The sequence below is a fragment of the Salvelinus fontinalis genome, chromosome 9 (genome assembly GCF_029448725.1).
Source record: "Salvelinus fontinalis isolate EN_2023a chromosome 9, ASM2944872v1, whole genome shotgun sequence".
In the NCBI taxonomy this organism is placed as follows: domain Eukaryota; kingdom Metazoa; phylum Chordata; class Actinopteri; order Salmoniformes; family Salmonidae; genus Salvelinus; species Salvelinus fontinalis.
The window spans coordinates 33,272,830-33,285,081 of NC_074673.1; the positions used below are offsets into that span (position 1 = coordinate 33,272,830).

At 45.8% G+C, this 12,252-nt stretch overlaps 1 protein-coding gene across 3 annotated transcripts in view; it reads right to left on the reverse strand.

Moving 5' to 3' along the window:
- The window catches only part of LOC129862464 (talin-2-like), a 147,328-nt gene that overhangs the window by 4,568 nt on the left and 130,508 nt on the right, over positions 1–12,252 (reverse strand). For 2 of the 3 annotated variants that reach the window (XM_055934174.1, XM_055934173.1), the window contains 9 exons: positions 7,430–7,596; positions 6,973–7,156; positions 6,394–6,519; positions 5,549–5,665; positions 4,741–4,926; positions 4,133–4,240; positions 3,919–4,024; positions 2,197–2,321; positions 21–146 (listed from right to left, as the gene is read on the reverse strand). In XM_055934174.1, the coding sequence (XP_055790149.1) occupies positions 21–146; positions 2,197–2,321; positions 3,919–4,024; positions 4,133–4,240; positions 4,741–4,926; positions 5,549–5,665; positions 6,394–6,519; positions 6,973–7,156; positions 7,430–7,596 (1,245 nt within the window). Of the gene's footprint in view, positions 1–20; positions 147–2,196; positions 3,414–3,918; positions 4,025–4,132; positions 4,241–4,740; positions 4,927–5,548; positions 5,666–6,393; positions 6,520–6,972; positions 7,157–7,429; positions 7,597–12,252 lie in introns of those variants that run through there. The other variant, XM_055934175.1, reaches the window with a different exon arrangement.

A 12,252-nucleotide genomic window follows, 5' to 3' on the forward strand; every position in this document is an offset into this window, starting at 1 on the left:
CTAAAACAGTTGTAGCTGACCTTGCCCTGTGCCACCAACTCTCTCTGGGCTGCAGAAGCAGACTTCACCAGGGCACTGGTGGCTGCAGCGATGGATTTAGCTGCCTCCAGGATCTGCTCCTCAAAGTCCAGCGTCTCATCTGCTTGCTGAAAGCAAAACCCATAGAGAATGATAGTGGCCTCTAGTGGCCAAATGGATGTGTTAGTATGGGCAGCGCCCTTGAGGGCTTCCACCATTTTAATGTAGTCAACTCGGTGGGACTTCCAACTTCATTGGTTGATCCCTCCTGGTGACCCTGATCACAATACCAGATGAAATCAGTGAACTAGGTCTGGGCCAGACCAGGTCATCAGGAGGGATCAGCCAATAGTAAAGAAGAAAATTGACTATTTCAGAATGGAAATGCCCATGCTGTCACAGACACTATAATGCCACAGATACAAATATGAGTTCTCTATCTATCTCTATGGCAAAACCACACATTTAACAATGGAAATGCACTTAGGGCGACATCTTGTGGCAATAAGACAAACTCCATTGGTTGTTTTATGGTGCTATGTTGAGTAACTGGCCAATCACATCCATCAACACATTTCCTAATGGGGAATCCTTCCAACAGATCTTCAAATACTGTTTGCTGTTGGAAAATCCAAACCAAACATTTCGCAAGATTCATACAGTAGAGAAACACCCATTCTAAAAGGATAATGAATTACAAATAATGTCATTCCTGTCTCAGTAGACTACACCAGTCAGTGACCATAGATCATGCCAGCAGAACCAACACACAAGGGACACGTGGCTGGAGACAGGGCGGGACACTGTAGGAATATGTTTGATATATAGTTGGACTGAATAACAACCTAATATATCAAACATATCAGACAGAGGCCTGCAGAGAAGGCTTCCAGGTCTACAACTCAAGAGAATGGAGGGAGAGTGAAGCATGCTGGGGAGGGGAGAAGGGGCACAGAGAGGGAAGGATGAAAGGAGGGAGCAGAAGGTGAACAGCAGGGGTTGTAGATAATCAGTAAGACAGCACCTCATCATGGTTTAGATGTTTTATACGGTGTCCCTTTCACACGGTGTACTGTGGGCTTGATATTTTGAGGTCTAAGTAAGTCTACACCTTGCATGATATAGTACACATAGTATACTGTAGCTGGTAAGAATGATTGTTTCATTGTTTCACTAATTTTTCATTGGAAAAAAAGATCTCAAAATCTTTGCCCCAACTCTCTGCCTTGTGGAAGCAGAAAGTATGCACCATTTCTAACAGATCACTAGAGGGCAGACAGATACTGCCATCCTAAAGAAGCCAACCACCCTACACCTCCATCTTATAAACACTGGGCCCTGCTGAAACCTGAACCGGAAGGCCATCAGGAAGTTCCTAATGAAAACAGGAGGTTCTCCAGCCATGTTTAGTTGTGCACCAGAGAGCTGGAGAGAGGGACCAGATCTGATCAACCAAAGAAACAAAACAAGTAGACCGAAGAGCACTACAGGGAGAGAAGGAAGAGTATTGGGAGGATCTGAGGTCCAATCTACAGCTGTACCTGTACACTGGCGTGCGCTCAGAGAAGTTACGTTGGTTTGTTCAATATCACTCCATGAAGTGGATGAATACCTTGGACTGAGAAAGGCCCTTCTTATTTTAGTGTAAAAATAAAAGAATGCTGCAATAAAACAAATGAAATGGGTTCAACAAGGAGGATGACCTTTCCTTCAATAGGCTTCAGACAGGTCATCACAAATGTGAACTCATTCCAACATAAGCTTCAGGTCTCAGTAATGTAATTGTCTCCTGGCAACACGGCTCTACAGATTCTCTCTAAAAACACCAGATTGCTCCCCAAACAAAACCTTCTAACAGGTGTAAATATATCAACATTTTGCGAGCTCACAGACCACACAAGTAGGCTGTCTTGAGTCAGCATCGTTTTAGAGGTAGGCTACAGTTCCCACAATACTCCTATTCCCTGCCAACATATCACAACCTCTAAAACAGCTCTGAGACTAACAGATTACTGTACTTCAAAGTCAATGTGAACTTCTGTTATCTTTGGCCCAGGTAGCGTTCCTGATGAGTGAGTAGATAGGTTAGTAGACAGGTGTGTTCTGTGGTGGAGGTCTGTTCTGGGAGGTGTGGAGGGAGGGGTTGGAGGTGGTTGAGAAGGGGACTGGCAGGCCTACCTTGGGCTTGGCTCTGGGTTTCAACTGCTCCAGTTTCTTGGCTGCGGCTTCGATGGAGGCTGCCGCTCCCAGCAGCTCAGTCTCAGCGATGACAGTGGGGTCCTCAGGGTCCACCCATTCTGACCCTAAACCACACCACCGAGAGGTAATAATCCCAAACACATTATACTAATTCTACAACTCTTAACACAGACACAAATATAAAATAAAGCCTACACCACCAAGGCAGTTCACCAGTTCAGACAATGCCACTTCACTTATGCCCTTTCTATAAAAATGCCACCAACCAGCCAATTTAGAACACACAAACACAACTCCACACATGCAATGATAACAAGAATTATACCTCTGAACATACAATGCCAAGCAGATCTACCATGCAAGTTTTCCACTCTGCCGAGTTCTGTCGATAGACTGGGCAACAGTGTCCCCTGACCCCTCGTCTTAGTCTCCAGTATCCATGCTGTAATAGTCTAGGTATGTGCCGGGGGGCTAGGGTCTGTCTGCCCCTCCCGAACCTACTGTCTTGACCTCTGAATGCTCGGCTATGAAAAGCCAACTGATATTTACTCCTGTGGTGCTGACCTGTTGCACCCTCTATAAGCACTGTGATTATTATTTGACCCTGCTGGTCATCTATGAATGTTTGAACATCTTGAAGAATGATACGATCTTAAAGGCCATGTACTCTTATAATCTCCACCCGGCACAGCCAGAAGAAGACTGGCCACCTCTCAGAGCCTTGTTCCTCACTAGGATTCATCCTACTCTAGGTTCATGCCTTTCTCGGGAGTTTTTCCTAGACACCGTGCTTCTACATCTGCATTGCTTGCTCTTTGGGGTTTTAAGTTGGGTTTCTGTATAAGCACTTTGTGACAACTGCTGATGTAAAAAGCGCTTTATAAATACATTTGATTGATCAATTGATAGTGATTATAATGCCTCAATGTTAAATAAGGTTAAATAAGAGTTTGAAGAAGTGTACTTTCGATGGATCATTGTCACTCTTTATAGGTTTTAAAGTGGCCATAAAACGGGACTGTTTGGGAACAGCTTGGAAAAGCAGATGGAAGGATGTTTTTCCAGATTATGTTGAACCCTGGGGAAATCTATTCAGTACCCCTCCCTCCAATCCCCCTCCCCTCTAGCTCCCCTATATGCCTGAGTGAACGGTGATCGGCAGGAACCAAACACCCCCATCTCTCCCTTACCTCCATCTGAGGCATGAAAGAGAGAGGGAAAACAAGAGGCATTAGACATGTGAAATGGATAGCCCCAGTGGGTCGTTGGCTGTACGCTGGGATCCAATTCTCACCCAAACACAATATATTAGTCCTGTCAGAGATATGGACGGCAGGCAGCAGGGCTTCTGGAGGACACATTCCTGGTATACATACATGTGATAGCCAATCTACTGAACTAATATGTTGACAATTTACATTGCAATGACTCAGGATGTTAGGCCCACTTTACAGCAAACTTTCTATATTATCTGTCTACATAACCTGTGGATAAATGGGGTGGTTTTGGTATTTTCATTATTGTGAATATTCTACTCACACAAAGCCATTATACGCCCTGGGAAGAAAACATCCCTAAACTAATTTACATTGTGTGCTACTGTTTGAATAAATTGCCAGAATGATATACTGGGTCTCTGCAATATGCTGTAGTCTGGTCTAACTATGCTTCTCTAGGTGAATGTGTGTGTGGCAGCCTCACCCTTCATGGCCTCAGCCGTCTGGATGAGCTCTGTCACACACCCCGCCACGCACTTGGAGTGTACCGCCAGCTGCTGCCTCTGGTCCGCTGTGGGCTTCTGGAGCACCTGGACAGACAGACACACGCACACAACAATCATGGAGCCACATGTTATCAGGCCAAGCTAACAGAAGGTAGGTGTTGTCTGAGTGATGTACTGTATTCTCCATCTCACCAGCAATACTTGCTCCAGCAGGTTGATGTATCCAGTGGTGCACTCTGACCCGTAGCGCAGGGCCTTATTCCTCACCTCCTCACTCACCTCTGGATGACAGGCCGCTTGCTAGAGGGGAGCAAGACAACACAACAACATAAAAACATACAATGGAGTGGATGTTTATATATTATTTGCAGAAAATAAGGTTCTCTGCCTAATGATATTGACTATCAAGTCAAAGTAATATAAAAGGTGTCTAAAAGGTATGCTGAAGACCGCTAGGCTCTCCTGTATAGAACTACAGCCTTAATATCGCTACTGCATTGCTACAGCAGTGATAGGTGGGGCAGCAAAAGTCATTTCGTTAAGATCGCCATAAGCCTTTTCCTCCTTTTTTCCCCGGTCAGTTCACTGCTGTAAGCCCACTTTTGTGATGCGCCTGAAGGTCTTCATGACTAACATTCCAGACTGAGTGACATTGAACAGTGTGAGTCACACCAGCCATTTAAACCAGCCCCTGCTGCCCTGATTTCATGTTTTCCCTGGCAAAGCGGCAGTATGGGAGTGATGTGGTGTCAGTGAGAGGATGTGAGGCCGGAGTTGGCAAAGCTGGGGTGGATTATCACCTTGCAGGTGGTCAGCATATCAGATATGGCTTTGCGGCTCAGGTTGGCCGTGGCGATGACGTGCTCCTGCTGGGCAGAGTTTCCTGCTGCCACAGCCTTGGCCGTTGCCGTGGTGATGCCCTTTGTCATGCGGATGAACTCTTCCGGTTTGGTCAACTTTTCGGGGACGTCCTTGGACTGGAACACCTGTGCACACACAGCATGAGTCACTGTGATTACAGCCACTTTGGTTGACCTACTTTCATTCACAGGTTGGTGCATCATTACTACAGACAGGAGTTTGTTTGACCATATGACCTGACCAGAAAATGCTCCTGGCCTTTATCATTGTTAGTCTTGAACTGTCAACAGTCAGCCCGGGCTCACGACCACTGTTAAAGAAAACAAGTGAGGTGGACAAATGTCCTAGTGTTATTGATGCCACTGTAATTATGAGCTAAGTGGGCTGTGTTTGATTTGGATTTCGTCGCTGCAGCCTAGGTAACGCCTGTTGTGGTCCTGAGGGTACACTGATAAGGATTAGCAGTAAATCACTAGAAAAACAAGCTGATTAACATTTCTGGCTCTCTTTTCCCCTGTGTCTGCAACACAATCCCTGATAAGAGCAATGAGAAGACTGCAGGGCTTTGTGGAGGAGGGGCAAAGGTGGACTAGATATCAGAGAGTTTAAGGTTGAGTAAAAACACTTAGGTACAGCATTCAGTACTCCGGCACACCACCCTGTCTTTAACCAGCCTGGCAGCCTGTGTCTCCTCTATGATATACCACTAGTACAGAGTGGCAAGGGGAGACTTTCAGGGCATCTTACTGTCAACTCCTGTTTGATGCACTCAATGGTGGCCTCCAGTGCCCTCGTCCCGCGAGTAGCCTCATCCTCCACAGCCTTCACAGTCTTTAGCAGGGATGTCACGTTGGTAACCATCACCTGTCAGATATAAAGAGAGAGATGTGAGGATGACACTTACTGAACACAGAGAGTCAGGACAGCAGGTAGAGTTGTCTCCCCCTAGCACCAGAGACCAGAATGGGCTCTCAGTAGACAGCCCGCCAACAGTAAAGAAGGACAATAATATACACATTTCAGACCAGGAGGAAAAAACCTTGAAGCAAGGTTTGGCTGGGCTTCAGTTAAAGCCCTAGTCAGTGGCTCTCTCTCCACAGAGTGTGGGACATAAGTAGCCTCTAGTCCTAGTCACAGTGGTGATCACAGATTGCTCAGAGTACACACCCCCTGTGACAAGCATGAGTCACACACACACCCTGATACCCATCTCGGTGATACTGGCACACACACACACACACACACACACACACACACACACACACACACACACACACACACACACACACACACACACACACACACACACACACACACACACACACACACACACACACACACACACACACACACACACACACAGTGATAAGGGAACTGTCATATCCTTCTGGAAATAGCACCATTTGTGTTTCTTGTAGAACATACTGCCATGACACAGAGACAGCATCTTGTATAGATATGATCTGCATCTCCTTATACTGAAGCTTCATTTCTGTAAAACAAGGGTGGCTGAATAGACAAATAGACACTCCAAAGTGTGTAACATTCCGTGTGATATTCTCTATGTTAGAGCAGTGTATGTCTTACAGTACCTTGGCAGCACTCTTCAGCTGATACATGGACGGGTCGTCAGCTGGCTTGCCTGAAGCACACTTGGTGGCGCTGATGAGCTCAGCTAGAGCCTTGGCCACGTCTCTCACCGCATTAATGAGGACCACCTTAGGGGAGGGAGGGGAGAGAGAGACCATATTAATACAACACAATAGACAGAGTATAGGTTTATGAGGCCTACCTGAGGTAAAGCATTTAACAGAGCCTGGCCTTATCACTTCTACCTGGAGTTATGCTACTTCTGATAGAATGGAGGGGAGAGATACACAGGGAAGAAATTTGGGTGTCAAAAGGCCTGATTACAGAATGGCTAGACAGAATGACAACAGACTAACAGAACAGTACAAGTCTATCAGGATGACCTTTATAGAATACATGGGCACACATGTTAAATCGCTATTGGACTACTTAGAGGTATGTAATATAAATATGTAGACATATAGAAATACGACAGATTTATCAGATTTAATACGACAGATTTATGAATTTAGAATGAAAGATTGTTGTAGCGTTACATTTATGTGTAATTTCAATCCAACAGGGTGTGGTCAGTGTATTACCTGAGTCTCTGGGTCGTCAGAGCCCATGCTGGTGGCTCCAAGTTTGACCACGTCAGTGAGCATGGTGATGGTCTTGACTGAGGACTGGGCAGCCTGGGCCAGTCTGTCCTGACTGGACGCTGCCCCAGACACCAACAGCTTAGTGTCCTCCACCAGAGCCTTGGCTGTCTTCAGAATGCTCTCCCTGAGGGACACCACACAACAGCTTGTCAAACACCTATTGGTATAAATAAAGATTCATTGAATTGAACATTCTATAGTCATACACATGCAGTTCATGGGAAGAGAGAGTCCCTTTCCTTAAAAAAAAGACATCTTGTATGAGGTCAAAGTCCATCCATTCCTTCATTCACCTCTACTTGACTTGTGGTTTCTGTTGACACAATGAGTTTGGCCCAAGGTAATCTCCTCAACAGAATAGTGTTCACCTCATTACTGTGACCTGCTCTAGTCTCACCTGTGGTCAGCGAAGGTCTCTTCATTCTCGGGGTTGAGTGTTCCGGCCGAGGCGAACATGATGGTGGTGTCGAGGTCCGCGATGATGCCAGAGACAGCACTAGCTGCTGTGATGCAGGCCTGAGTACCTTTGTTACCTGCCTGCAGTGCAGACAGCACCATGGCAACCTGCATGACAGACAAACAGACATACATGGGAAGCAACATACACACGATTACTTTTTAGTCATTTAGAAAGACAATTTTTCCTCAAAGTAGCGGCAGTAGAGTCAGAACTAGAAAGGGAGGGGAGGGTTTGGGGGGGAAGGTCGAGGTGAGGAGGATTATTTAAGATACTGTTTGAAGAGGTATGGTATCAGATGTTTTCGGAAGATGGGCAGGGACTTTGCTGTCCTCCCGTAGGGGTGGGAGGGCCAAAAGACCAGAGGTGGCAGAACAGAGTACTCAGGTTGGGTGTAGGGTTTGAGCATAGCCTGAAGTAGGGAGGGGCAGTTCCTCTTGCTGTTCCGTAGGTAAGCACCATGGTCTTGTGCTTGATGTAAGCTTCGACTGGAAGTCAGTGGAGGGTTCAGAGGAGCCGGGTGATATGGGAGAACTTGGGAAGGTTGAAAACCAGGCGGGCTGCAGCGTTCTAGATAAGTTGCAGGGGTTTGATGGCACAAGCGGGGAGCCCAGCAAACAGCGAGTTGCAGTAGTCCAGATGAGAGGACAAGTGCCTGGATTAGGACTTGTGTGAGGTAGGGTTGTACTCCACGGATGTTGTAGATCATGAACCTGCAAAAGCGAGACACTGCTTTGATGTTTGCAGAGAACGACAGGGTGTTGTTCAGGGTCACGCCTAGGTTCTTTGCACTCTGGGAGGACGACACTGAAATTGTCAACCATGATGGAGAGGTCTTTGAGCGGGCAGGCATTCCCCGGGAGGAAGAGCAGCTCTGTCTTGTCAAGGTTGAGCTAGGGTTGGTTGGCCGACATCCAAGTTGAGATACAGTTGAAGTCGGAAGTTTACATAAACCTTAGTCAAATACATTTGAACTCAGTTTTTCACAATTCCTGACATTTAATCCTAGTAAAAATTCCCTGTCTTAGGTCAGTTAGGATCACCACTATTTTAAGAATGTGAAATATCAGAATAATAGTAGAGAGAATGATTTATTTCAGCTTTTTTTCTTTCATCACATTCCCAGTGGGTCAGAAGTTTACATACACTCAATTAGTATTTGTGCCTTTAAATTGTGTACCTTGGGTCAAACATTTTGGGTAGCCTTCCACAAGCTTCCCACAAAAAATTGGGTTAATTTTGGCCCATTCCTCCTGACAGCTGGTGTAACTGAGTCAGGCTTGCAGGCCTCCTTGCTTGCACAAATTTTTTCAGTTCTGCACACACATTTTCTATAGGATTGAAGTCAAGGCTTTGTGATGGACACTCAAATACCTTGACTTTGTTGTCCTTTAGCCATTTTGCCACAACTTTGGAAGTATGCTTGGGGTCATTGTCCATTTGGAAGACCCATTTGCCACTAAGCTTTAACTTCCTGACTGATGTCTTGAGATGTTGCTTCAATATATCCACATCATTTTCCTTTCTCATGATGCCATCTATTTTGTGAAGTGCACCAGCCCCTCCTGCAGCAAAGCACCCCCACAACATGATGCTGCCATCCCTGTGCTTCACAGTTGGGATGGTGTTCTTCGGCTTGAAAGCATCCCCCTTTTTCCTCCAAACATAACAACGGTTATTATGGCCAAACAGTTCTATTTTTGTTTCATCAGATCAGAGGACATTTCTCCAAAAAGTATGATCCTTGTCCCAATGTGCAGTTGCAAACCGTAGTCTGGCTTTTTATGGCGGTTTTGGAGCAGTGGCTTCTTCCTTGCTGAGCAGCCTTTCAGGTTATGTCGATGTAGGATTTGTTTTACTGTGGATATAGATACTTTTGTACCGGTTTCCTCCAGCATCTTCACAAGGTCCTTTGCTGTTGTTCTGGGATTGATTTGCACTTTTTGCACCAAATTACGTTAATCTCTTGCAGACAGAACGCGTCTCTTTCCTGAGCGGTATGACGGCTGCGTGGTCCCATGGTGTTTATACTTGTGTACTATTGTTTGTACAAATGAACGTGGTACCTTCAGGCGTTTGGAAATTGCTCCCAAGGATGGACCAGAGTTGTGAAGGTCTGCAATGTATTTTCTCAGGTCTTGGCTGGTTTCTTTTGATTTTTCCATGATGTCAAGCAAAGAGGCACTGAGTTTGAAGGTAGGCCTTGAAATACATCCACAGGTACACCTCCAATTGACTCAAATGATGTTAATTAGCCTATCAGAATCTTCTAAGCTCATATTCTAAGATCATTTTGGTGGTCCCGTGTGGCTCAGTTGGTAGAGCATGGCACTTGCAACGCCAGGGTTGTGGGTTCATTCCCCACGGGGGACCAGGATGAATATGTATGAACTTTCCAATTTGTAAGTCGCTCTGGATAAGAGCGTCTGCTAAATTACTTAAATGTAAATGTAAATTTTCTGGAATTTTCTAAGCTGTTTAAAGGCACAGTCAACTTAGTGTATGTAAACTTCTGACCCACTGGAATTGTGATAGTGAATTATAAGTGAAATAATCTGTAAACAATTTTTGGAAAAATTACTTGTGTCATGCACAAAGTAGATGTCCTAACCGACTTGCCAAAACTATAGTTTGTTAACAAGAAATTTGTAGAGTGGTTGAAAAACAAGTTTTAATGACTCCAACCTAAGTGTATGTAAACTTCCAACTTCATCTGCCAAGCACGCAGAGATGCATGTCGTCACCTGGATGTCAGAAAGGGGGGGAGGGGGGGGGGGGAGTAGTTGAGTGTCATCTGCATAGCAATGATAGGAGAGACCATGTGAGGATATGACAGATCCCGGGTGACTTGGTGTATAGAGAGAAGAGGAGAGGACCGAGAACCACGACTTGGGCTATTTTGAAGTCAGAGGGGACACAGCCAGTGGTCAGTGATGAGTTGATGAGGGAAGTAAGTCTCCAGAGATGGTCTGGAGAAGGGAGGAGGGGATGGGGTCAAGTGGGCAGGTTGTCGGGTGGCCAGATCTCACTAGTCGCAGGATGTAATTTAGAGAGAGCAGAAAGAGGTCAAGGCGTAGGGTAGTTCTGTGTGAGTAAGACCAGTGGACTCAATAGGCTGAATGAATAAGGAGCAGATGTCCTCAACCTTCTTTTCAAAGTGGTTGACAAAGTCGTCCGCAGAGGGAGAAGGGAGTGGCTGGAGGATTAAGGAGGGAGGAGAAGGTGGAAAAGAGTTTCCTAGGGTTAGAAGAAGAAGCTTGAAATGTAGAGTGGTAGAAAGTAGCTTTAGCAGTGGATACAGAGGAAGAGAAGTTAGAGAGGAGGGAGTGAAAGGATGACAGGTTCTTCGGAAGTTTAGTTTTCCTCCATTTACGCTCAGCTGACCGCAGGCCTGTTCTGTAAGCACACAATGAGTCATTTCGCCACGGAGCAGGAGGGGATGGCCGAGCCGTCCGGTAGGAAAGGGAACAGTGTGAGTCATAGGATACGGAAAGGGAGGAGAGTCGGGCCGAAGAGGCAGAATCAGGAGACAGGAGAGAGATAGATTTAGCAGAAGGGAGAGATGATAGGATAGAAGAGGAGAGAGAGAATATTGCGATGGCGCATGACCATCTGGGTAGGGGCTGAGTGGTTAGGCTGGAGAATAGGGAGACAGAAAAGGAAACAAAGTAGTGATCAGAGACCTGGAGGGGGATTGCAGTGAGATTAGTAGGTGAGCAGCCTCTAGTAAAGATGAGGTCAAGCGTATTGCCTGCCTTGTGAGTTGGAGGGGATTGGGAAAGAGTGAGAACATCGCAGGCAGACGTTGGGAGGTTGAAGTTGCCAAGTACGAAGAGCGGTGAGCCATCGTCAGGAAATTAGCTTATCAAGATGTCAAGCTCATTGAAGAACTCTCCAATGGAACCTGGTGGGCAATAGATGACAATAATATTAAGCTTGAGTGGACAAGTGACAGTGACAGCATGGAATTGAAACGAGATGGACAGGTGAGAGAGGGAGAAAAGAGAAAATCTCCACTTAGGAGAAATGAGTAGGCCTGTGCCACCACTGCGACGATCAGATGTTCTCAGACTATGAGAGAAAACAGGCAGATGAACAAAGAGCTGCTGGAGTAGCAGTGTTCTCTCAGCATAGGCTGAGATGAACTTGGCGTTCTTGACCACAGATCGGCAGTTTCAAACGCTGCCAGAGACCCGGAATTCCACATGGGTTGTGCGTGAAGGGTACACTAAATTAGAAGGGTTGAAGCCAAGTGGTGGGGAGCGTCTGTAAAGCCTACAGGGAGACGAGCGAACAGGTATAGAAAAACACACACATAGTTGCCAAAGCTACAAAAAGAGCAAAAATTTGATCTGAAAATAACTAGGTAAGATACTGAAGTGAGAGAGTGGTGTGAATTAACAACAGCATCTCCGGATCTTTCTCAATAAACATCCAAACACAGCATGATCATAAAGAAATCATTCACTCTGACCTTATTATGTTGTTACGAGAAAATAAAGGAGCTGTGGCATATCATCTGATATTATCTGTGAATGACAACCACCATTCAGGATCCAAGGCTTACAGTACATGATCCCCTATCACCAAATAATGTGTTGGTGAAATCGTCATTTGATTAAAGCTTCCCATTTGCATTCAAATCAAGATGTGAATCAAGGTAATGGGAGGGCTGTCTGTGAGGCAATCTGAGAGAGCTGGACTGAGCAGGGAGCTAGCAGCAGGAGAGAGCGGGGGAACCGTGTATTAGCCCTGAGCCTACT